This window comes from Leptosomus discolor, chromosome 5, assembly GCF_034619465.1.
Source record: "Leptosomus discolor isolate bLepDis1 chromosome 5, bLepDis1.hap2, whole genome shotgun sequence".
Taxonomy (NCBI): Eukaryota; Metazoa; Chordata; class Aves; order Leptosomiformes; family Leptosomidae; genus Leptosomus; species Leptosomus discolor.
Window position 1 is genome coordinate 14,420,684 of NC_141395.1, and position 25,026 is coordinate 14,445,709.

Here is a 25,026-nt window from a genome sequence, read left to right on the forward strand (position 1 = left end):
ACAGCTTAAGCTGTTCAACAACACAACGACTTTGTATGAGAAAGACATCCTGAGAATGAGAAAGGCAGGTTCCAGGAACAAAAAAACCACTGTACCTGTAAAACCTTGAAAGGCAAATTTATCCTCTGTACGAATACAAAAGGGCTAACATCTACTCAGTATTTCAACTTGAAATGTACATGTTTAGAAGACAACAAATTAAACATAATGTTCTTAGATTAAGCTTCTTGAACTACATAGTGTTTCAGAAATGTCTTATTTTTCAAGTTTTTTCACCCCTGAAAATACTAGAAGTCTTTAAAATTGAAAACGCATTAATTGCACACTGTGATGGAGAGGACAGAGGAAGAAACAGATGATCTATTAAAAGCCTTTCGAGGTGTCTTTGTTAAAATACACCACTAATTTCAGTTCAGTAACATATGCATATATGCCTCAGACATTTATTGGCCATCAACATTACTAAACACCTCACGAGTTGAAGATGAATGCTGTATTCCTTAATCTAAAAGCAACAGTGGAAAATAAAATTACTGAGGACAGAAGAGCAAAGTATTGTATTAACTAAAAAAGCCAAAAAAGACTTGAGAAAACATCAGAGTAATTCCAGCCATGGCTTTCAATTCTATCCAGAGTAGGTATTACAAAATGCAAGTGACCCCAGCACCACTTGTTCAGTTTTGACTCAAAGAGAAGAGTGCCATCTACTGAAGAAGAGTTTCTAAAACAATAAATCATAGAATCACAGCATGGTTTGGGTTGGAAGGGACCTTAAAGATCACCCAGTTCCCACCCCCCCCCGCCATGGGCAGGGAGACCTTCCACTGCTCAAAGCCTCATCCAACCTGGCCTTGGACACTGCCAAAGAGGGGGCAGCCACAGCTTCTGTGGGAAACCTGTGCCAGTGTCTCACCACCCTCACCCTCATTAGATATTTCTTCCCAATATCTAACCTACATCTCCCCTCTTTCAGGTTGAAACCATTACCCCTCATCCTGTCACTACCCTCCCTGATCAAGAGTCCCTCCCCACCTTCCCTGTAGGCCCCTTTTAAGTACTGGAAGGCTGCTCTAAAGACTCACCGGAGCCTTCCCTTCTCCAGGCTGAACAACCCCAACTCTCAGACTGTCCTCATAGGGGAGGTGCTCCAGCCCCCTGATCACCTTCTTCATGGCCCTCCTCTGGACCTGCTCGAGCAGGTCCATGTCTTTCTTATGCTGGGGGTCCCAGGGCTGGGGCTCATCTACTCCTCAAAACCAAGTATTGATTGGCTCTCCTCCACTCTACTTACCTGTGGGGAATTGCCACATTCAGAGTGCAACAAGAAAAACAGGTTTTAACTGATTCATAACTGTCATTTAAATAAATAAAACTCAGTAGTCACAGTGTTGAGTCTTTTGAGTACTAAAAAAACCTGCCCCAAGTAAAAATCTAAGCAGACTCCCAAAGTAAATTAAATAGAGTAAAACATAATTCTACCAGCACACAGAACAAATTGATCTTATAAGAATCTACCTGTTGAACAAACACATCACAGCACCTTCTGCCCTCAAATGCTTCTAACACAGAGCTGGGTATCTATGGTGTGTGCAGCTGAAAACTCAAATTATATTATTGCATAGGGGGAAACAAGTCAGGGGGGTGGGGGGGAAATCAAGTAGAATTCACCAATGCTCCAAAAAAGTGTTTGCAGTTACTTGAGATAGGTTGCTGAGCTTGTTAGTAAAAGTCTGCGAGCATAAATTTGAACTCCAGTGTTCCTTAAGGAGTAACTATGCTAAAAGACATTCCCCATCTCAGTAAAAGTATAAGCATAGAGAAAAAACCCACAGAGCACGCTCCCTGGTCAGAAGGATTCTTCCTATTAATGATCAGAGCAGGCTGCCAAACAGATGCACCAGCAGTTTTACTCTTGAATACTCTATCATAATTTCTGAATGAATCTATGTCTTGACTGTTTCGTTGTTATCACTAAACCCCTCAAGAAACACAATTAAGTAATAGATTCTATGATTAGCCAACTACCCTCTGATGGAACACCTCCAGAAGCAGGTCACTCTCAGTCAAGTTTTTCATAGTAAAATACCTCATTGGGACTACAGTGATAAAGCCATTCTCAACAAGAGACACTCAGTGTCTCACTCAGACATTCCCAGCACCCTGTTCTAAAGGAAACGGGTGTGTACAGTTTTAGGTTGTTATCAGGGATAAAACATACCCAATAACTCAATATGGTAATGGAATAGTTAGAGACCATTATCTGCAATAAAGACAGCACAAAGAGGGCCAGTATATGTAACAAGGAACTGCACAGAAGGAAGGCAGTTCTGAATTTTGAAAATATATGAAGGATGAAATATTAAAGAATAACGTTATTAACTTTCCATCATAAGATTCTCCTCCATTTCTGGCTGCCCCAAAGAGACACCCTCCCATACCAAAATTAAACACCTTAATATGGTTAAGTCAAGCCACCAGCAACAGTGAACGACAGTTGCTCTTTATTTTACATTTCTGCAAACAGAAAACAGTAATCCTGTAACATCTTAAAAGACACCAACAGAAGACTTACTGATCCTGTAGGGATGTAAATTGCTTACCTTGCAAATACCCTGTCTTTGTTTGCTCTTTCTTTACCATACTGCACAGACTGTACCTCCGTTCTCCCACTGGAAAACAAAACAAAACCAAACCACTAAATGCAACAAACTTAGGGTGACAATTTCTTGCTTAAAACTGAACCATCTCAACGAAAAAGCCCCTAAATTCTATTTTCAGTCATGTTCAAGCAATTGCACTAGCTTCAGTACAATGTAACTTTAGATAACATTCAGGTAAGCATAGGTCTTCTTTCCCATTAGAGTCTAACTGTAACAAAGACCAATTAATTTTAGGCATAACATAAAGCTTTATCTTCTCTTCCTTTTTCTTCTTATCCAAAGCAATAAGAAGGTTCTGCTTGGATCTCTGGATAACAACACTATAATCTTTCCTGTCACAGCCACAATCAGAAATTACAGCATCTCCTCCATACTCCTCCTAAACTATTCCCTGAATTGCTAATAATTTAGTCGCTACTTAGTTCAGCAAAATACCATGAAGAAATTAGATAAGCACATCAGGATTGTATTCTTCTATGCAACTTGTCAAAACCAGGATTAGAACTTGGAACTTGCTGACTTTTCATATAAGGCCAGATGTCTTGTGTTAAATCAAAGATCCTTTATAATATTTGATAATTTCTGTTTTTAAAAAAATACTTTTTTTTGGTAGTGTCTATCAGCAGTTAAGAATTGGTGGCAAGATATCAGCAAAACTCCGTCTTGCAGCCACTTCCCCACATATAACTTCATACCGAGGCAGAGAGTCAGAGGATACATGTCCTAAAGGATACTGATACTTAAAACTCTGCTCTTTTCTCTTCCTTACAGGGACATTTACACTATGAAATCAAAGAATATTTAGCTATTTTAACATTCATATTACAGAACTGCTGGATGTGTGAAGGTCAGATAAATGGGCCAATCTCACAAAATTCAGTAAAGGGAAATGCAAAGACCCACACCTGGGGAGGAATAACCCCATGCACAGGCTGAGGGCCAGCTGGCTGCAAAGCACGTCTACTCAACACTGGGGAGAGCACTTCTGCAGTGCTGAGGCGAGTTCTAGGGTCCTCCAAGTCAAGCAAAGGGCAATTAAGGGTCTGGAGCAGCTGACATATAGGGAGAGGCTGAGAGAGATGGGACTGTTTAGCCTCAGAAAGAGAAGGCTCAGGAGGATCAAATGATCCTTCTCAAGGGAGCCCAGAGAAAGGATAAGAGGCAATGGGCACAAACTGAAATATGAGATATCCTACTTAAACAGAGGGGGGGAAAACAACAACAACAAACTCCACAAAACAAAAATACTTTTTTATTGTGAAGGTGGTCAAACACTGGATCAAGTTGCTCAGAGATGGTGTGGAGTGTCCACCCTTGGAGACGTTCAAAACCTGCCTGGACACAGTCCTGGGCAATCTGCTATAGTGGACTCTGAGCAGGGCATTGGACTAGACAAATGTCCAGAACTGCCTTCCAACCTCTGCCATGCTGCAATTCTAAGAAATCTCTCTTTTCAAACCTGCTGCCTGCTAACTTCCTGGGGTTACACATTTTTAACTCTGACAAGCAATATGCCATCTATATTTTCCTCTATTCCTTTCCAATAACTCTAACATTGTATTTGCTTTTCTCTAACTCCTACTCATAATTGATTTAACATTTTCAGAGGACTACAAAGCTCCAAGACAGTAAGTAATAGCTTATTTATAATTGATGTTCCTCTTCTCTTGTCTCCCTGTGTAGATTATTTTGCATTTTTTGGACACCGAACTTGATCTACCATTTTATTGCCTACTCATCCCTCATTGTGACACACCACCGAAACCTTCTACACTCAACTTCAGCTTTTACTAAATAACCTGTATAACTTCAGTGGTAACTTCCCCTCATTATGAAGAAGGGGCTTACTTGTTTCCCATCTGGTTAAAACAGTTGCTAAAATACAATAAAACTCATGTTTTGGCAGTTTAACTTCTTTAATGAGTATTTGGTGAGGAATACTATTTGAACCACTTTGAAAATCCAAGGACAGTGTATAAAAGTCAGATTTCTCTCACCGGTAGTCTCCTTGATCCCCCCTGGAAGCTTTGGGGTTTTTTTAAAAAAAACACAAGCAAACAACAAATATGTGCTTTAACATTTGCTGCATTAGAATCTTAGTCCATCGGAAAGAAGAGATTATGTTAACACATTTAATAGTTCAACAATTTCATGTCTCTGATTTCTTTCAGAACTGGAGATAATTCTGTCTAGCCCTGGCAGTTTAGTATTTTATTAGTTTGGTTTAATCAGGGAAATGCTGGCTAGAAGTCTCTAGTCCAATCTCCTCCTAACACTCGATCATGCTGGCCATGGCTTTGTCTAGCTGAGTTTTGAAAGCCTGCAAAAATAGAGATCCCACAATCTCTCTGGGTAACTTGTTCCAGTAATGCACTACCCTCCTAGAAAAACAAAAAACCAAAAACTTTTCCTGATGTCTAGCTAGAATCTTCAAGGTGAAATTTGTGGCTGTTGCCCCTTGTTCTATCACCTGCCATTACCAGCACAAGTTTGGCTCCATCATTTCTGAACTGCCCTTGAAGTACCTTTAGGTTTGCTACTAAATTCCTCCCTTAATTTCCTCTTCACCAGATTAAACAAGCCCAGTGCCCTTAACCTCTCCTTATGTGCCATGTCACTACTATTATGCTGTCTCTAAACAACTTCTCAAACTACTTGTAGAAATTCTAGCCTTTTGGCTGCTTCATTAACTTTAATGACCTTCTTCATTTTTATGCAGTTTCCCTTTTCATCTTACATTAACATAAGTTGAATGACATCATCAAAGAGCTATTCTGTAATAGCAACCACAATGATTCACATTCAAAATCTTTACAGAAATGAAAAAGCTTCCCCAAATTCACTACAGCAACATTGAACCAAGTCTCAAACACTGTTCAGGATTACAGAATGCTGTTTCCCAAATGGGTGCTGTGAATGCTGGTCAAAAAAACAGATGGTATAAAAATTTAGCCACTGAATTACTTTGCTCTTTATACATTTATGCAACTCACAAGTGTAACAGAAATAGTCTGTTATTGTGTTTTCTAGCTTTTCATCATCTCCCTTTGTAAATCACAGATACTGCTGCCATTCTAGATGGATGATTAGCAGTGGTTCCATTATTCTCTACTTCAGGCACGATTTAAACCATCGGCATTCTACATCACTTGCAGAGACAGTTAACTCAGTTACTTAACTGAGATTTTTTTTTCATATAAAAGGCATAAAACACTTTAAAAACCAACACCACCCACTCCATTGTTAGAACAGAAATTATACTTCAGGATTATAGTTATTCCACAGTCATTCTTTGCACCTCCAAGTTTTTGCCTATTATGTCAAGTTCATCCTTTGCCTATTATATTCAAGCTCATCCTTAAATGGCCTTAATTTCATCTTTATTTTCTACACTTTCGGTTTTGGTGCAGCACATGTATGGCTTTTGTCTTCACCTAGTTGCCCTTTGGTATGCATCTAGCTTAAGTGGGTTTTACTTGTACAAGCTTCTTTTCATTGATTTCTATTTGATCTTTATTTAGGTCTGTTTTGTTGCTGCTGCTGAACACGAGATCTGAGATCCATCAGTTTTCAAAAACAGCAGGCCAAAGACTTTGAAGTTCTGAGACAAAATTTTTAAGATAAACATAACCCAGCAGGTAAGCAGTTGAAGAAATGCAGCCTGTGAGACAATCTCAGACTGCTAATAATACAATAATTATATTTCTATGACATCCTAGAAAATTACTGACAACATTTGAAATTTAGGTCAACAGGGGAGGGGAACAGTTGCAGGGTTCAAAAGCTACTTGAATTACGGCACCTTTTAATACAGATTCTAAGTAATTCCCTATGTTTATTAATGAGTTATGTTCTTTCCCATATATTTCAAACCACCACTTACCAGTACCGGAACTTGGAACCCAAAGTGAAATAATGTGCAAAGAAGTTCTTCTGAGGGGGGAGTGGTCTGTCCAACCGGAAGAATGTGTGATGTTCAACACAAGCTTTCCACAAATTCTTACATGCTCGGTAATTCACCATATTGAATCCCAGTAATGTCTCTCTAGATTCATGCTAAAAAAAAGAAAAATTTCTTTCAGATAAAAATTATTCCCAGTTACTTTTGAAATTAAGATGAACGTTCGCTTTGGGTGTTTTTTTGGGGATTTTTTTTTTTTTTTTAATTATGCCTGTTGAAGCAGGTCTTTAATTTTACATTAACTTTCTGTATTACAAACCACTTTAAAACACCTCCAAGTTTTCTTTAAAGGAATTCTTTTCTTCCTTTCTTTCCAATGAGCCTGCTCAAAGGTTAACAGCCTATTTTAGTGATATTTAGTTTAGATAAGAAGAAATGGTCCCAAAAAGTAGGACCTAAACTACATTAAAAACTTTCTGTGATTTAAGACTCAAAGGCGACATGCCTCTCTGTTTCAAGATTACTAGTTAAGATGAAGAACTGTCATGCACACATGCCAATTGGAGATTGGGAACAGGTACTGATATCAAGAGCAACTGATGCGCCTACTTCTAAATGATTAATTAGGTTCCAGGCAAAAGAAAGAAGCAAAATTGCAAAGCAATCTAAGCTATTCTGCCTGTTGAGGGAGCTTGATTACAACCTTTGTAGGGCAGAAAACATCATCAGCACTGTGCCTTCTCTTCCCAGTACTAAATCCTCCACAATATTTAGCACATCTTAACTGTTTTCCCTTAGCAGCAAACTCCTTTTCCAAGTTAAGCTTTTGTTGGTGGCTGATCTTTAGCTCTGTTGAGATACCCAGGCATAGAACTGCAACTCTTCTCCCAGTGTTGTATTTGGGAAGTCGTCGTGTGACTAACGGCTAAGAAGGACACTCTATTTTCAGCCACAGGATGAATTCAGGGTAGAGAATTAAATGGATTTAAAAAGTAATCAGTAAATTCTGAGTATCTATTGATGAAATTCAAATTATATGCAAGAAACTAAAGCCTGATCTTTTCCTTCAATTTACAAAAATTACTTAAATTCCTTTTCTTAATTTCCAAGTATTGCCAAATGTTCCCTGTATTTTCTAGACAGAAGTACTTAAAAATTAAAAGTCACAAACAAGGTAACAGAAGTCCATTATCTATTCAGTTAAAAAAGGCTTTATCAACAGAAATGTAAATGTACAATAATATAAACAAGATATATTACTATTCTGCAAGGCAGCAACTACGTAGTTATGGACTGCCTCATTTAGATCCAGTAAAGGATGAATCAGCTAAGATTTTTAGATTCCAACAAAAAGTTCTCATGATGTAGCACATTTTAATGCTGTCAGCCTTTTACACTGTTGGAAAAGAGAATTTGACAGGTTATATGACCTGATGACCATGCACTTTCATGTCACTCAAAGCATTATAATTATGGGTTGGAGGAAAAAAAAAATATCCTGTTGTTTCCCCTAGTTTGTATTCCAGAGAACGAGCTGATCTGATTCTCATGCCACCATCTGATCACTAGATCAGGCATGAAGCATGAAGGAGGAGCTGCTACCACATGATGAGAAGGAGCTGCAGCTAGATCAGCTTAATTGTAATGCGAAACAGCACTTTCACAGGAACTTGGCGTGTTAGAGCTTTAAAGGTACCTTAACAATAGTTCTATTCATAGCTTTTAAGGCTTTCATTGCAGCACAGAGAGAACTGATTCTCAAACCCTAACCTTCATCTTAATTACAGCTAGGAATCAATCTTTAAGGTAAAGAAGACTGTAAGATGTTGGCTGCTAAGCGCACCCACGCCTTTCCTATCTACCCTTTCAGGTTCTGTAATATCCAAATGTAAGTCGGGCACTTGAAATTCATCTTTGTTGATGATTGTAGGGTGAAAGCCGTGGTTCTACTGCTGTCTGGTAGCTGGATTTAGAGTAAGATTGCCCCTGTTTTCCCTGAAAATCGGAGGCTTGAATCAATGTGGCCTCAGTGCAAGACCCCAAGGCAACATTTGTAACATCCATGGGACTTTAGCAAAAAGCACATAAAATAACAGGATAGCTGCACCGCAGCCTATGAGAACGTTTTTATAGCACAAGGCTCCAGGAAGATGCTGAATGCTCTATGGTATGACAATGACATACAGGTATTTCAGGGTATTAGGTCTGTGAAGACAGTGCTAGAAGACTACCTCAGTGCCCAGGATTCTACTTCGAAATTACTATCTTACTAATTGTGTCCACGGTTCCTATCAGAGAGAGGAAAAGAGTCTGCTTGCTCTGGAGGGGCAGAAGACTGAAGCTGCTGGAATGCAATACCACTGATGAGATTCAGGGCCCAGGCGTGAGACTACAGGTAAGCCAAATACCACCATGTAAGTTAACGTAGATCATAACCTGACAAGCATACACCATGTGCCAAGCTACCTATAGAATCCAAGAAGAAACACTGGAGGGATAACGCAAAGAAAAGCCTAAGTTGTATTTGCGGTTCCCTTTCTTAAAAGGACAGAAAACAAATCAAAAAAAAGCAGAATGAATATTGGTGCCCCTCTCACATACAACAGCAGCTCAGCCCTCGAACATTCACCTTGGGTGGGCACATTCATTCAAAACCACCTTTGCTGATTTGAAATAAGGGACTTCAGAGCAGATCTCTCACAGCTCAGGAGAGAAACTGGGTTGAAAAACATGTTCTCTAGTGGGTCTCTCTCACATTGCCTAAACAACAACAAAATCCCTGAACAGAGCAAAAATTCCCCACCCCCATCTCCGAGAGACACAAAAAACAGTCGCACTTCGTAAGTGACAGATACTCCAGACTCAAGATATTCCACAAATAGCGGACAAGAGTCCTGTGGAAGCTTAAATGCAACACAGATTGTGCCAACAGTATCTGCTCTTCACACAAAAACTCCATGGCAGGAACTTGGATAGGATTAGGCAACAATCAACTAGGCATCTAATGAATGCCGGTGTTACTTAACATCAAATATGCACTTGGCAGATAAGCCCGTAGATCACCTTGTGATTCTAGCCCAAGTTCTTCCTAAAGGTCAGTAAGAAGAAAAAATTCAAAAGCACAAACTTCAGATACATAACCTATAATAATTTTAAAATAAATAAATAAATAAATAATATCATTTTGGCCACTCACTGAAACCAGGTCTCAGTCATGGACAAAACCCATGATACTGTTTTGTTACAGCCTCAAGTAATTTTTCAGTGGACATTGGGGCTCTAAAAGAGCAAAGGAACATGCTGAGCCTCTTATTTGGCTGTCAAACAATGAAGAGCACTGAAGTATGCTGGACAGCATTAAGAGTCTGATGCTGACTATTGACATTACAACAGACAAGGGTGCAACTAACTAAAACCAGAGAGGCTTAGTGAAACATTCAGAAAAATGAAACTACGCCATTATTCCCAAACAGCTTCAAAGCAAGCATGTAAGGGAAGCAGCATATGGAACGGGCGGGATAAACAAAAATATGGTGAAAAATCCTGTCATCGACATTATGGCTCAGGGGTCTTCTAATGTCAGATGAAGAAGTCATACGTGTAACATTCTTCCCCCCCCCAAAAATCATAAAGAAACAATGGGAAGAAAATCTACCCCACTGGATACATGCTCCAGCTATATAATTGTCAGAATATACAACTAGCTTCCATTCAAGATTATACTACGCTACCAGTAGAAAATGACTTCGACATTAATCTGACTTCCTTTAAGTGATTTATTTAAACACAGATATAATCTATTAAAAGTAGGCAAGTAATTCTTTACTTATGTTGATGCCTCTAAGCAATGCCAAGTCAGAGAATAAATTTAATAGGTGATTAAAAGATAAGGCACTTGCACTTTTGAGGACAGTTGCAATTAAAAGCTCTCAACACTCCTTAGCAGTATCTGAAAAATATCTGTTTAGGACTACTTAAAAGCATACGTAGCCCAGTTTGGAAAAAAAATAAAAACACTGGAAAATTCCTCTCCCAAGTCCACTAATTGACTATCCTATAGCATATCTTAGCTTTGCATCGGAACAAACGTGGTTACTCAGCTGTACAATTTGTTATATATTTACATACAACTTTGAAACACATCATCAGCATACCATGAATGTATTTTCACTGCCATATCGTAAATCAGTGCTTTTAAATATACACTCAAAGGACTAGACCAGAGATATTTTACATACCAAATGTGCAATCACTGAGTCACTTCACCTAGTTTCTGCCGCCTAAAAGAGCCATTTAGGCTCCCTTTATTGTTAATGGGAGTAAAAGCAAAAGTAAGCATATACCACCAGAGAGCAACTTAATCCATCCCAAAACATACTTCCAATTCATGCAAGATGTTTCAAGCTTTGCACGTTTCTGGTTATCATAGAGGAAGTCTAATTATTAGCTTTGGTTAGCTAATTATCATGAAACAGAAAATATGTTCTTTTGACCTAACTGAAGCTGAATATAGGTGAGATGACTTATCCTATGAGTCTACTCAGGGAAAATAACTCTGGAAATAACAATTTTAATATTAGGTTTGATTAAAAAGTTAGTTTAAGTATGGCTTCTTTGGAAGCCAAATTTGAGCTTTGATCTTCAGATATTCATGACCTGGAATGAATAAAAATTAAGTTCTTGCCATCAGTTTTCATCTGATACATAGAGTTTAAAGAAAAACAGCATGAGGCTTTTTCATTTGTGGGCTTGGATAAGATGTCTCAGAAGAGAAACTACATTAGTTACTTACACTACATTCTGGTGCAAGTAACAATATGCAGAATATTAAAAAGCAATAGAAAAAAGCTGAGAAAGCTGTCTCTATATTACGTTCAATTATATGCAGAATTTTTTTCTGCAGAAAACAGAGAAAACACTCTACTACAGTTCCCATTCCAGTTTTATATTCAGGCATATCAGTCTTCAAGGTCCTGAACTTTGCTACTACAGCCTTCTTCTCAAGTTCTGATTTAGAAAACAGCTCCAGTTCATAATTTCTGAACTCCACATAAAAAACCAGATCTAAATACAACATTCCTGCAACTGTAATGGAATTAACACACACTGGTATCGAGACAAAATTTCACCTCTGGGCTGTCCGAGATCAGTTTGCCTTTAAGAACTAGCCTATAGATCCTGCAGGGCTTTAAGAAATACCTGTATCACCATGGTGAAATATACAAAGAAGGGGGGGGGGGGGTATCATTACCATTTTTCTGCTCACATTGCATGGTGTCTGCTCACATTGACAGATACTACCATTCATTTCACATAACAGCCAAAGTTCATTTCTTCCTACATGTGATTACTGCAAAATCCTCTAACTCCTGTTACCCTAACTTCTGAACAGATAGCACTGATTCACGCTACTCCAAGCACACAGGCTAAACTTCTCCTGTCAACTAATACACAACAAAGTGCCTGCATGTGGTCAGGTAGTTCCATTTGTGAAATCTGCAAAATCCTGGGCCTCATTTTAGAGATATGCAGTTTGACTCCTCTTTTCAGTACTAGTCACCAGCCATTGGCCTGATCAGACATAACAGGTGTTTCCTCCTTACATTTGTCTTGTCTAACAACATTGTCTCTAAATCTGGAATAGTCTATAGTACTCAGGACGCATTTCTGCCTGGAATCCATCTTTTTCATCAAGTCAGTAATGCTGCATTCCAGGTCTTCAAATACTTTCAGCTGCAAGAACGCCACAAAACCTTTTAACTAATCTGATGAGTTAATCACATAGTAATATTTTTAATTAATTCCTCCATCTTTCCCTACATATGTCTGTGATGGGTTTAGACTAATCTCTTGGAGGCGTGGAACAACTAATTTCTTGCTAAATTAAATGTGCAGTGGTCCTGTGGGGCTTCACAGGGTAGCAAAAACACAAACATACCACAAGCAGTGAAACATACATATTTTTCACAGAAAGCTTCAACTTTTTCCCCAAAAAATTTAGAAGTAGGCATAAAAAATTACCATATGTAATTTAAAACTGCAAGACATTCTTATCTCTTCTGTTTAAATATAAGTAAAGCCAACTTGTATTACTAAATCTGAATAATACAAATCAGCATGTTTTAATCAAACATTTACTTACAAGCACATATACAACTGAAGCAGCATTAAACATTACCTTCAATTTGGTTTCTTCTTTACTCTCAATCTTTTCAACATTCGTCTTGGATAAGTTACATTTCTAGCATACAAACGTAAAACTAAACTTATCTAAAATATAAGGCAAATCAAATGAAAAAAATGTCTTATAAAGCATTGTAATGGCCCATTTGAGAACTGAAATAGCCAGAAAGTTGGTGAAACTGGACTTTTACTTGCCGATAAAGGCAAGAATCAACATAATACCAATCAGTATAATGCAGACGTGCAGTACGAAGAAATTTCATTGCTCTAATTTCTTTAGATGAAATTTAAGATAGTACTCACCAATTCTTTCCTAAGTTGAACAAAAAACTGCTTGCACTTAAAAGAAATTTTTACAATCTTCAACCTAAATGAAAAATAAAATCATAATATTTAAACACGTATTATATTGATGCATGGTTAAAGGCTGAAATACACTTACTGAAAACATACTTTCTAGAGAGAACAGATTTCATTTCATTTCCATGAAATTTCCATAGGAAAAAAACCCAAAACATTATATAAAACAGCCTGTATAATTTTAAATTTATGAGTCGTATATTTAAGTTACCTATCAAATTCATTTGTTTCCATCCTAAACCCAAAGCAGTTTCTAATTTAAGTATCTTTTCCCAGTTCCAAAGTCCAAGTTCTATCCCGAGGTCATTCCAACTAGATGCTCTCTTTTCTGAGACGGCTTTCATTATCACTTAGAATATGAAAAAATACTTTGAACTTCACCTGATTCTTGAAAGACATTCTCGCTCTATGTTCTTACATGCCTTTAAATATAACCAGAACTTGCTTTAGTAAAATAGCTAAGACAAGATGTAAGCATGGAGATAAGGGCCTGCAATCTTGATATTTACAAAGTTAAAAAACTAAACAAAAAAACTATGAGAAGGAAAATACATTTAAAATATCACATGACAGTGAAAAATCAGTCTACAGATCTTTTCATCTTGCAGGTTATCTACAGACATACGAGATGCTGACAGTAATTCCAGACAATTTTGGATGGTCACTGCAATGCTAGTTATGCTAAATGGGAAAAGACAGACCATATTTGAGTCACAATCTAATTATCAACTTTTTTCAAAGAAATGCAATATTATGATAGTGCGCAACCTTTATTAAATATACAGGAGTATTCTTTTGGTCAAGAATAAAAGCAAGGTTACAATTGTGACAAGAAAAACCACAGTAACTTCTGTGACTTTGAAAAGGAACAACTGATATGATACTGCAAAGTGTAGAACACTAAATTTAAATGTTATCTCACTCAAAGGAGATTTTGCTGACAATTGTCATGAAACTCAAAGCAAAAGAGAATCTAGATCACAGAGTTAACTTGTGGGAAATTACACATCAAACTCTCCAGGGGTTACAATCAGCCTTTTACACAGCATGTTTATACAGTGCACCCTTACTAATCAGAACTGTCATCTCTGATGGTCTCTGTACTTCAAGTTATTATATTGACTTGGTAAAGCTACATAAGAAAAAAAAAAAAAAAACAAAAACACCACCACCCACCAAAACCCACAAACAACAAACCCAAAACCAAACCAACCAAAGACCCATTAGTGAAGACAGTGCTACAATTTTTGAGACAAAAACTTATTCACAAAGAATATATGGGAACCTCAATAGTGATTGGAATTACTACTTGCATATTAATCACCTTGTTGAATAAAAAACCCTCTAGGCTAGGAAGGATGAGATACCTAAGACACCTAACAGACACCTAAGTCTGATACCCATATCTAGAAATTATCCTCTTAACTAAATCAAATGGAGATGTTTTCCTCCAGGGGATTATTCAGAGCAGGAACTTGGACGTCCTAATTTATTGAGAGAACTTCTATCTCAAATAGCATAAAGGGAGTCTGTGAACATTAGTCTTTAAACTATGCTTACTTAAATCTTTTCCCATTTCTTTTTTCTTTCCTAGCTTGGCCATTGGTTAAAAATCCAAAAAAACCCAAACAACAAAACCAGCATCTATAACTTTGTCCTGTTTCACTTTTTTTGGAGGCGGGGGGGTGGGGTGGGGTGGGGGGGGGTGGGGGGGTGGTTTGTTTTTTTTTCCCCAGTTCTTAAATCGTTGCTATTGAAGTTACTTTCTCAAGGATTAGAAAGTTGTAGCCCTCTTTACAGTTATCTACGGAAATCAAATTCCATTGGCAACACAGTAATTTTCTTAGCACATCCTGTGACAAACAACTGCTTAATAATAATTAGGGATGGTCCTAAACTTGCTGGACAGGATAGACACTAGTGATTAGAGCAGTCTGACTGCAGAAAAGAGAAAAAAAGTTACATTAGACTATTTAGACTGCAGTTAACCAGAAATGTTATGATTAATTCTCTAAAATTTTGGTGTACTGGGCAATTAAAAGAACATTTTAATACAGACCTTTTCTAAAAACTGAACTGGACACACTCTACAACATAGCAGATTTGCTTAGCATGCCAACATAAAATCTGAAAATAAAACCTATTCCATTTACAAAAACATTCTCTTATCTTATACTTCCCCCCCTTCTTCTGCTGAAGAAATTATTGCCTTTCGTGATTCACAGACTCAAGGAGAACGATAAGGAGGAAAGCTTTACACACTGGTTTTTAATCTCACCCTATAATTTAGGCAGAGTGAGGTCAGCTGCCTTTTAAGCCTGAAACCATTTGGAACAGACTCAAAACTGTAACATTAGCCAATAAGGTCTAATTCAACCCGTGAAGAGTCACCACTCAAGTACAAAGAAACTACTCACCAAAGCGAATCTCAGCTATTTTTGAAAAATACAGCAGCTAAGAGAGAGTTCAAATGCACTGCTAATACCCTGCTAGTTATTAAATTGTAATATCCATACTTGGCCAAAGCAAAAAGCACGTCTGTCTGTGTTTCCTTTCTCTGACTGACAGCAATGGTGCATATCCAAGGAAAAGGTTAAGAACAGGCAGGCACCAATAACATTTTCCTGGTATGATTTTCCAATCTCCAGTCATCTCAGACATTCTAAATCACAAGATACATCTTTTTAAATTAAGAGATATTTAAAGGTCCTAGTCTAAAGTTAGGACTGTACTCAAACATGTGGAATGAGCCTCATGATATCAAGCCCTGGTTCTCACTAAGGACTGCACCACACCAACCCTTTCTAGGAGGATGATAAGCCAGGACAGAAGCAAGCCAGCAAATTTCTCAACCAAGACTTCTTTGACACAGGTCCTGGACTGGTCAGCAAGAGTAGCACAACTCCAACCACGAACAACGGAAGGCCGTCCAGATTTAGTAGTCAAATACAAACTTGGCTCCAGCAGCTGTGAGATGGTGAAGCTAAAGATCCTGAGGGAAGTGAGGAGGGATGCACCAGACTAAGCCACCCTGGAGTTCAGGAGAAGAAACTCCAGCTTGCTCAGAGCTCTGGTAGGCAAAACCCCTTGGAAGGTGCCCTTTGGGGCACAGGAGCTGAGGAGAGGGGGCCAATCTTAAAGGACAATCTTCTCAATCCAGAACAATCCTGATGTGCTAGAAAACATGCAAGCATGGAAGGAGGACAACTTGGATGAACTCAGAACTGCTGACTGAGCTCAAACACAAAAGGAAGTGTACAGGTTGTGAAAGCAGGATCAGATGACCAAGAAGGAACACAGAAGTACTGCCTAAGCATTCAGGGATAAAACTAGGAAATCCAAAGCACAACTGCAGTTACAACTGGCAATGGATGCAAAAGGCAACAAAGCTTTCCAGGGGTACATCGACTGCAAAAGAGAGGCAAAGGAAAGCGTGTCTCCACGGCTAAACAGGTGATCTAGTAACAAAGGAAAGCCTGAGGTACTTCATGCTCTTCTCCTTTGGTCTTCAAAGGCAAGGGAATCCCTGGATTCCCAGGTCTTTGTGCCTGGTAGCACAGTTTGTGGAGAAGAGAATTACCTACAGTACAGGAAGATCAAGTTAGGACACACTGGATAAAAGGCAGTCTCCTTTGTTTTGCCTTATTCCTGCCTTGTCTCCCTCCTGTTTCATTTCTCCCCATGATCATAAGGTTCATAATATGCAATTTAGATATAATATCAAACTAAGAGGCAGAGGACAAAGCCATTTTACTTGATTCTTCTCTGAGCAATACAGTTAAACCTTTATTTCTTCCCACATACATGCATGTCTGTCCTCTCATTTATCTCAAAACTCAGTTCAGGAGTACCGAAAAAGGGATATCTAAACATTCACTGTAGCCATAAAGCACTGGGAAGACATTACTCAGCTCCAGTTGCACAGGATCAAGAAGAAAAAGTATCAGTACTGGTGTCACCAGAACAGCTGCGTGACTATCGATAAAAAGCAAAGGTAATAGGGTCTACTACTGAGCTATATTGTGAGAACGGACATCTCAGATCCTTACAGCAAAAGAAAGCCTACAATAGGACAAAATGGGGGGGCGTGTCCTTTTTTTTTTTGTACAGACCAACTATGTTGGTAGTATAGTCTTCACAGGAAAAAATTAATATCCCTGATGTCAGCTGATATGGTTGAATACAAAGAAGAACTGTTTAGGTAATTACACACACACAAAAACCACACTAAGAATTTAGATCAGCATCCCTGGCATGCAAACAATATGAAGCAGAGCTCACTGAAACCTCTAGCTTCCAGTGGGGACATGTAGCTTAATTATGACTTACATTGTACATTGTACGTACTCAGTAATTTACTGGTGTGTTTTATAGAACCTATTTCTAATATTACTGTTTTCCCAAAAGTAAAAGCAGCCTGAATTAAAATCTTCCTGATTACGACAGCATTGCATTTATAAAGCAGCCTTAACCCAGAAATGGCTCTTAATACTTCATAACTCTTAAAAGATGAAGGATACCTTTCTTTGAACGTGCCACTACTATAAAGGCAGGTCTGACTGACTAGTACAGTAGTTCCATAGACCTATCATTGCAAGACCCAGTTTTAATTTACGCAAATAACCATGGAGACTGAAAATTTACATGATCCATAAATGCCTCATGCTTACTTTTCTTTGAATGTTTACAGGCAAAGTGTTTAGCACATTCAATTGTATTTGGCTGTAGGTAACACTTATGTTACAGCTTTGTTTTTCCTTCCTCTCTGAAAATCTACTAAAATTTGACCATTCAGTGTTTCTCGACATGATATGCCACAGAATATGTAACATCCTACAAGAAAACTACAGACTAAGCATCAGAATGTCTCAGAAATTCATTGGGTTGCAGGAAAGATCAAGACTGTGATTAACATCTTGATTCTCTGCAAAGGGTTCAGGATCACTAGATCTTGTTACCCTGTGCTAACAGAAAACAACAAAACCCCAAGGATTTCAACTGCTCATATCAGTTTGAATTCAGAGACAAGTTTTTCTAGCTTCAATTGTGGTAATCTATCTAATCTGTTTGTATGAAGATGACAGACCAGCCAAGAACTTTAGAAGAGTCCAGTGCTGCATTGCCCAAGCACAAACATCAGCAGCAAATGAAGACGCAACACTTTTCATAATTTTTCTAGAGCAAACAGCTTTTGTGCCTGGTAAGCTAATGTCTATTATGATAATTTTATTCAGCTGACTTCACCCACTCAGAATGCTGTTATGGCATACTCAAAAACATATGTAATAAGTAAGGCTGTCCAAGCATATGCCAAGCAGGCAAGGGAAGGTTTCTTTTGAGGGAACTAAAAAAAGCATTAGGGAAGGCGACATAACTTCTATAGAGCACTAGAGAAGTTATAGAGCACTTCTATACAGCACTCAGAAGTTACAATGCAGAACAGGATTTCTTAGATCTCTCCCCTTCTTGTATGAGTAAGAACAGGATCACAACTTATGAAGACTGATAACTACAGTAACATATTTAATGAGGATAATTCCATGTTTACAGAACAGCTTTAAAAACTATTTTAGTTAAGAGGAGAAATAAATGACAACATTTTCTGCAATAAATGCACTTTTTTGGTCCTTAGGAAAATGGTTATCTATGGATGAAGAGATGCCAATATCTTAAATGTTCCACCTCAGTTATCCTTCAGTGCCATACCCACATTAAACACACAGAGCTCAATTAAGTTACATGTGACAAAACAAGCAAGAGCAATCACTCTCCAGATTAATATTTTTAAGTTCAGCTGTCTCTTTAAAGACTGTGAGCTAGACCATAACACTGGCCCTGGCTATATAGTTAAGTAAACATAAAGAATGCTTACAAACTCCTGAAGTCCTGAAGAAAAAAAATTGTTAAAACACATTACAGTTTACATCAGAATCATTTATCATCACAGCAAGCAGAATAGGACAAAACCCCATCATAAAATGAACCATAGCACAGCATGAGGTAAATAATTTCAACTTATATGCTACAACTAAGTTTCAGTCTTTCTTTAAAGCATGTGACACTGGTAGTGGTAAAAACATATTTTGAAATACCAAACAAAAACATTAGCTTAAACAGCTGTCCTTACCACTGAAAGGTGTTAATTCGCACTCTGTTCTTAAAAATTAGTATTCCACCTGACATGACTCCAATCATTATTTCATTGTTACTCTGATCCTTTAAAAGAAAAGAGAAAATTACTTGAAGAACAATAGAATATATATGAGGTTTCAATCTCTCTGTCCCTAAATATACAAATACCACAGGAAAACAGATCTCAATTAACATGGAAGGAAATGTGTTTTAATAAGACAAGTAAGAATTAAATTATATATTCCTATTTAGGACAAGCCCAAATGTTTGCTCTGAGTTCTTTATAAGATACCACAGAATTTTCATTTCTTAAGTTAGATCTTCTGTCTTCCACCAACTCTGAAGAAACACACAATATACATTATTCGAGCAGTTTATTATGAATAACAGCACCAACAGACTGGCTTGGCATTTGCTACCCTAAAAGCAACCAGCAACTTAAATTCCTACGTGAAAAGAAATTGCAATCTCAGAACACAGAGAGATTCTAAAACAAACAATATTGTAAGCATATTTAAACAGCACATTTTTCCTGAAATATCTCTGTACTCTAAGCAAACACCTGCTATAGATCTCTCAATATGTGTTCAACAACAGCAGGATACGGACAGCAGTGAAGTTGAGTACATTTCAAATTCTACTGCAAGTTTCTCTAACCTTAGGGAGTACGACAAGAATATTTAACAACCAGAGGTAACTTAGTTACTAAAAATAATTATATTCAGAGGCTTTGCAGAACTGGTAGCACTGTACTGACAGGCTAAGATTGTTTGAGTCAAGATCTCAAGCTACTTGCTTTACCGGAGAAAACTGACACTATTCCAAGTTATAGTACACCCACCTTACACTAACAGTTCATATTATATAATGATTTCTAATTTGGTTCTAATCTGAACCAAACGAAATATTTTTTCAAAGCTGACAGTTCCTTAAATATCAAAAGTACATTCAACAAGTACATTTTCCTTATTTACCAGTAGCCAACTGAACTGGCATTCAGGCCAACAAGGCTCAACCTGAATAACACATGTATAACTAAGCCCAAAGCTAAGCAAAGAAATACCCTCACTAGAGTGAAATAGTGGCTATTGAAATTGGTAAATTGCAGTTAGGCACCTAATAATATTATTTTCATTTTTTTCTCTTGTAAGCAGCAGCCAGGAAGGCTCACTAAAAAGAAATATTTATTTTTCCATACATCTCAGAGGAATCCATTTTTATATCACAATACTAGTTCATCCAAACTTACCCTTGCATAGTGCAATTCGACTCCATAAAGTTCTAAGGTACGTGCTGTATTGAGATAATTGAACTCTGCTTCTGCAGGAGACAACCCTCTGAAAGAAAGAAGCTAAATCAGAAACATTCTAACATAACCCCTCACATCAGGCTCCCTGATCTGCATTCATTTTACTACTTCTACACCCACCCTGAAATCTCAATTTCCTTTCTGACCATAAACAGACTGTAACCCACCATTTTCAACGGAATAAAACCTTGTGCTTCCACATAGACAAAGTCTTGACAGAAGGCTGCAACACAGCTTGCAAATGCACACGTTTTATTTCTAATGCACTGTATCATTTAAATGTATGTGGCGCTCTAGAATCTGAAAATTACTTTTGCAGTCCTGAATTTTGTATTGATAACAGTAATTTCTTTCCAAGGCTCACCCTTAAAGTTTAAATTACCATCAACTCACTTTAATTTCTTCACCCCACCTAACAGAATTTGCTAAGCCGTTGACTGAAATGTAACATAACATTCAGCAGTTTCCAAAGCCAACAACACGTTAATTAAGCAAATTTTTTATAAACATAGCTTACATTTTATTAAATTTAACTCTAACAAAAAGCGCTTAAGTTCCAAAATACCAAGGAACCATCACTGAAAAAGTACCACAATATTAAACATTGGAAAAAAAAAAAATATTTTCCATTGCTTCATTGCCTTTTCCTCTTTAGTAAAAGGTCAGACTTGCACACAGGAAAGAGCAGATACTAAAGAAAAGGACTTTGTTACTTCTAAAGCAACTCTTGTTTACTGGTGAGAGCACCATGAAAACAAAGCCTTTCTGCAGAAAGCATTCTCTTAGACCGAAAAAAACCCTTAAAGAAATTATATCCTGCTAAATCAATATCCTATGTAATACACACAAATGTTTCCAGTGTACCTTAACACGTTAATTTTTCAGTTATTTTCCCCTATCATTCTGTCATCGATAGTCTATCTGTGCAGAGTATCAATGGTACTTATTATACAGACAATCTACAAAAAAATCACATTAAATGTACTCTTAACAAAAAACCCCAAAAACCAACAAAACCAAAAAAAACCCAGAAACGTTTAAGACAAAATACTCATTTTTTATATAATAGCACAGCACCAGCAGTCAGGATTTGACAAAGTCAGTCACTATCTTCTGCTGTAAATCCTTACATGTGCTGCTGATGTAATTTTGCTATTTCTTTTTCAAAGTCTTGAGGCTGGCTAGGGATGAAAGAATAGTCTGAGAGGTAGCCTGGCAAGTTTTCTGAATGGTTGTAGTCTCCCAGCTCGGCTAAAATATTAAAAAGAGAGGTTATTGTTTATCACTGGTGTACTTGGCATTGTGCAATGCCCCCAAATTCACAAGAGTCTGCTCCCATGTACTTTATTATCTACAGCAAACAAAAATACAGAAGACATTTGAACTCCCCTTTTCCCTTTTGAATAAACAGTCACGTTCTCAGTGAATACCATGGAGACCATTTAAAGAGAGCTTTGAGTAGGTACTTATGAAGGAAGTTTATAATAAAGAGTTTAATTTTTAATACACAAATTAATTCATAAATGCTGTCATAATGGCTAGCACTAAGTAATATGCTTCAAAGTATTTGTTTTTTCTTTTTATTTTATCTTTGCTTGCTTTCACATGACTACACAATGTATATATTTTTAACACTACAATTGCTATTTCTTCATTAAGATCTGCAAAACACACCAACTCATTCTGTACCAAAACATATCCAGAAGCATTAGAAAAATATTTTTTTGCACATTCAACGGTATGTACGGAAAAAAGTACACATACATACACCTACATTGAAACTACTTTACTTGAAACTACTAAAAAGTACATTTACATAATTTATAACACTTTCTTAAAATTATAAGAATTAAAATCACATGTACTGTCAGAATAAAAACCACACAAACAACATTTGCTAAAAATACAGGCTTTAAGGCTTTCTAACTATAAACCCAAAAAATTCAGCTTTGAATATCTGCAATCCACGTAACAGATCTACAGTGACAGGTAAGTAACACAACATGTGAAAATCGGAAAGCTCACAGCAACACAGCACAACATGGGGTCCTGGGCAGCCCTACCGACACTTTTACGGGGCATGGAGGAACTGACAAGAGGGATGAAGGCACTCAGAGCAGGAGGATAAGCACGAGAAGGGAAAGTAGGAAAGAAGTCTGAGGGCACTTGCATCACCAGAAACAGATCCTATTTAAAATAATTTTAAAAATGGAAAATGGGACCAGGTTTTATTTCAGAGAGTATGCTTTGCTAAAATCTGCTACAGAGAATACAAGACTGTCTGAGATCTATGTCTGCTATTTACTTATATTTATAAAGAATCCCAAGAACTAAACAGAGAAAGAGCTTAGTAATAGGCATGCAGAGAAAATCATTAGACAGAGGTCTGCTCACTGAAGAACTTAAGGGCAGCGGGACCTCATATACAAACGTAACTACAACATGTACATACCCATACCTTTGAAAAATAAACCTATCGCATCCTTAAAAGCTCCAAATGTTATCAACTGCTCATAACGCCTGTTCCATTATCAAATCACCTCATCTGAGGCAAATCCCTACAGCATGACAGCGCTACAGTATGTATCTGGTTCCAAGTAGCTGGAGTTTGGGACTTTTGTTTAACAGACATTGCTCTATTGACTGATCCGGAAAAATGTGACCACTTCTCAAAACTATGCATAAAACATTACATTAACATTACGTTTTTTCCCTGAAAGGACGAACATGGACAATATTTCTCTGATACGTTCAAAGTATACATAGTACTAAATGTAGATATAAGTATCTCTAACAGCAGAAAAATCACATGAATATAGATGAACATATCAGGATTGCTTATAAAACCACCATGAATTTCAAGAACTAAATGATGAACAGTTTCTTGATTGGTTGTTGTGAGTTGTTTTTTTTTTCCCACTGAACAGTTTAAGTTTATGAAGGAAAACGAGGAGAGAGGAAGAGGACTAAATCCCAGTCTTCAAGACTTAGCTGCTCACTGGATGGCTTAAAATTGACAATACGGCTATTGGACTTTTTAGCCGTATATGACCAGAATTCCCTTTTCCACACCTATTTTGAGGTTCATTGTATGGTATGTCAAAAATGGGTAAGTGTCTAAAAAAATACTTTAGTATCATTCTCAAGAAAAAACCCCAACCTCTTACTCCAGAACACAAAGAAATACAAGAACGTTGTTTTGGGGTTTTTTAACTGCATAGGTTTAAAAGAAGGAAAGCAGGGAGCATTATCAGTATTTTTTCCATATCTAATTCAGCAAAACATTCTGGGGGAGAAAAAACAACCAACCGTATTTCCTTAGTCATGAGAAAAGTACCATCATATCCACAAATATCACAATACAACGCTATACAAACTACACGCTTTATAAATTAATCAACACTACTTCTTATATATTTCAGTACTAGTAAGTACATGAATACTATTATACTTACATTGAACAGCATAGGAAGCCAGAAGAGCAGCAGTATTATAAGGACAGGGCAATCTGGTTTGTTTTTAAGATGAAAAATAAATAAAATTACACATTTCATATGAAACTGATTATTTTGAGAATCCTAATCTTTCATAGTCAATGAACAAATGGGACAGATAACTATTATAAACACTTCTACTTGCATAAACAGTAATTTATTTTAAAGATCCTTTTACTTTTACAGGTAAAATCCCCCATCATTAACATTTTCTCAACCAAAGTTGCATTTAATGTTTAAGACAACAAATGTCTTACCTTCCCGTAAGAATGTCCTGTTTAATTTGTAAAAAATACTGGTACCTTATTTAAAGAAACAAACAAAAACACAATAATTAAAATTTTTTTCCATCAATTTAATACATTTTGCTTTCAGTTAGTGCAAAACTAAAACTTTACATTTTGCATGCTGTTTCTTAAAGTCCTTTGGGAAAGAAATTAAACTATGATTAGTAAAATAATAATACAACTTTGTAAATTAAAACTAGTTACAGGCTATGAAGTTATCTATTATATTTCACTAAAAGGCTGCAAATTTCACATTCTACCTGCTTTATTTTCCAGTACTTATGTTGAACTTAAACTTTAAAAAAAGGAAAAGGAAGGGCCTTCACGATGAATGAGTGTGAACAACGGAACTATTCAATACGGCAACCTAAAGTTGGAAGTTTGCATCTGTGTATGGAGGTACCTTAATACGAATGATTTGTACTCCAGGTAGATAAAATTAATTTACCTCACTGAGTATTCGATAGTACTCTGTTTTCATTTAAATTAAACTAATTACTCTTAGTATTTTGGAGTTACAGTCTTAAATAAAAGTCGTGGATTCTACTATGTCAAACACCTTCCGACTGACTTCCCTTAAATTCTGTAGTTTTCTTTAATTGTGATGTGAGAAAAGCTTGTTTTAGAAATTCATCTAGCCTTCTCATGCCCACTCTTTCAAGTCAGGAAGGAGATGGAAACAGCGAAAGGAACAAATGAA

The 25,026-nt window shown here is 37.1% G+C and overlaps 1 protein-coding gene across 1 annotated transcript in view; it reads right to left on the reverse strand.

Moving 5' to 3' along the window:
• Positions 1-25,026, reverse strand: part of PTPN4 (protein tyrosine phosphatase non-receptor type 4) — a 72,461-nt gene that overhangs the window by 33,151 nt on the left and 14,284 nt on the right. The window contains exons 5-12 of the mRNA XM_086466186.1: positions 24,297-24,341; positions 24,001-24,053; positions 21,676-21,796; positions 20,486-20,573; positions 19,232-19,320; positions 13,048-13,111; positions 6,544-6,716; positions 2,601-2,669 (exon numbers count right to left, since the gene is read on the reverse strand). Coding sequence (XP_086322312.1) covers positions 2,601-2,669; positions 6,544-6,716; positions 13,048-13,111; positions 19,232-19,320; positions 20,486-20,573; positions 21,676-21,796; positions 24,001-24,053; positions 24,297-24,341 — 702 coding nt within the window. The remainder of the gene's footprint in view (positions 1-2,600; positions 2,670-6,543; positions 6,717-13,047; positions 13,112-19,231; positions 19,321-20,485; positions 20,574-21,675; positions 21,797-24,000; positions 24,054-24,296; positions 24,342-25,026) is intronic.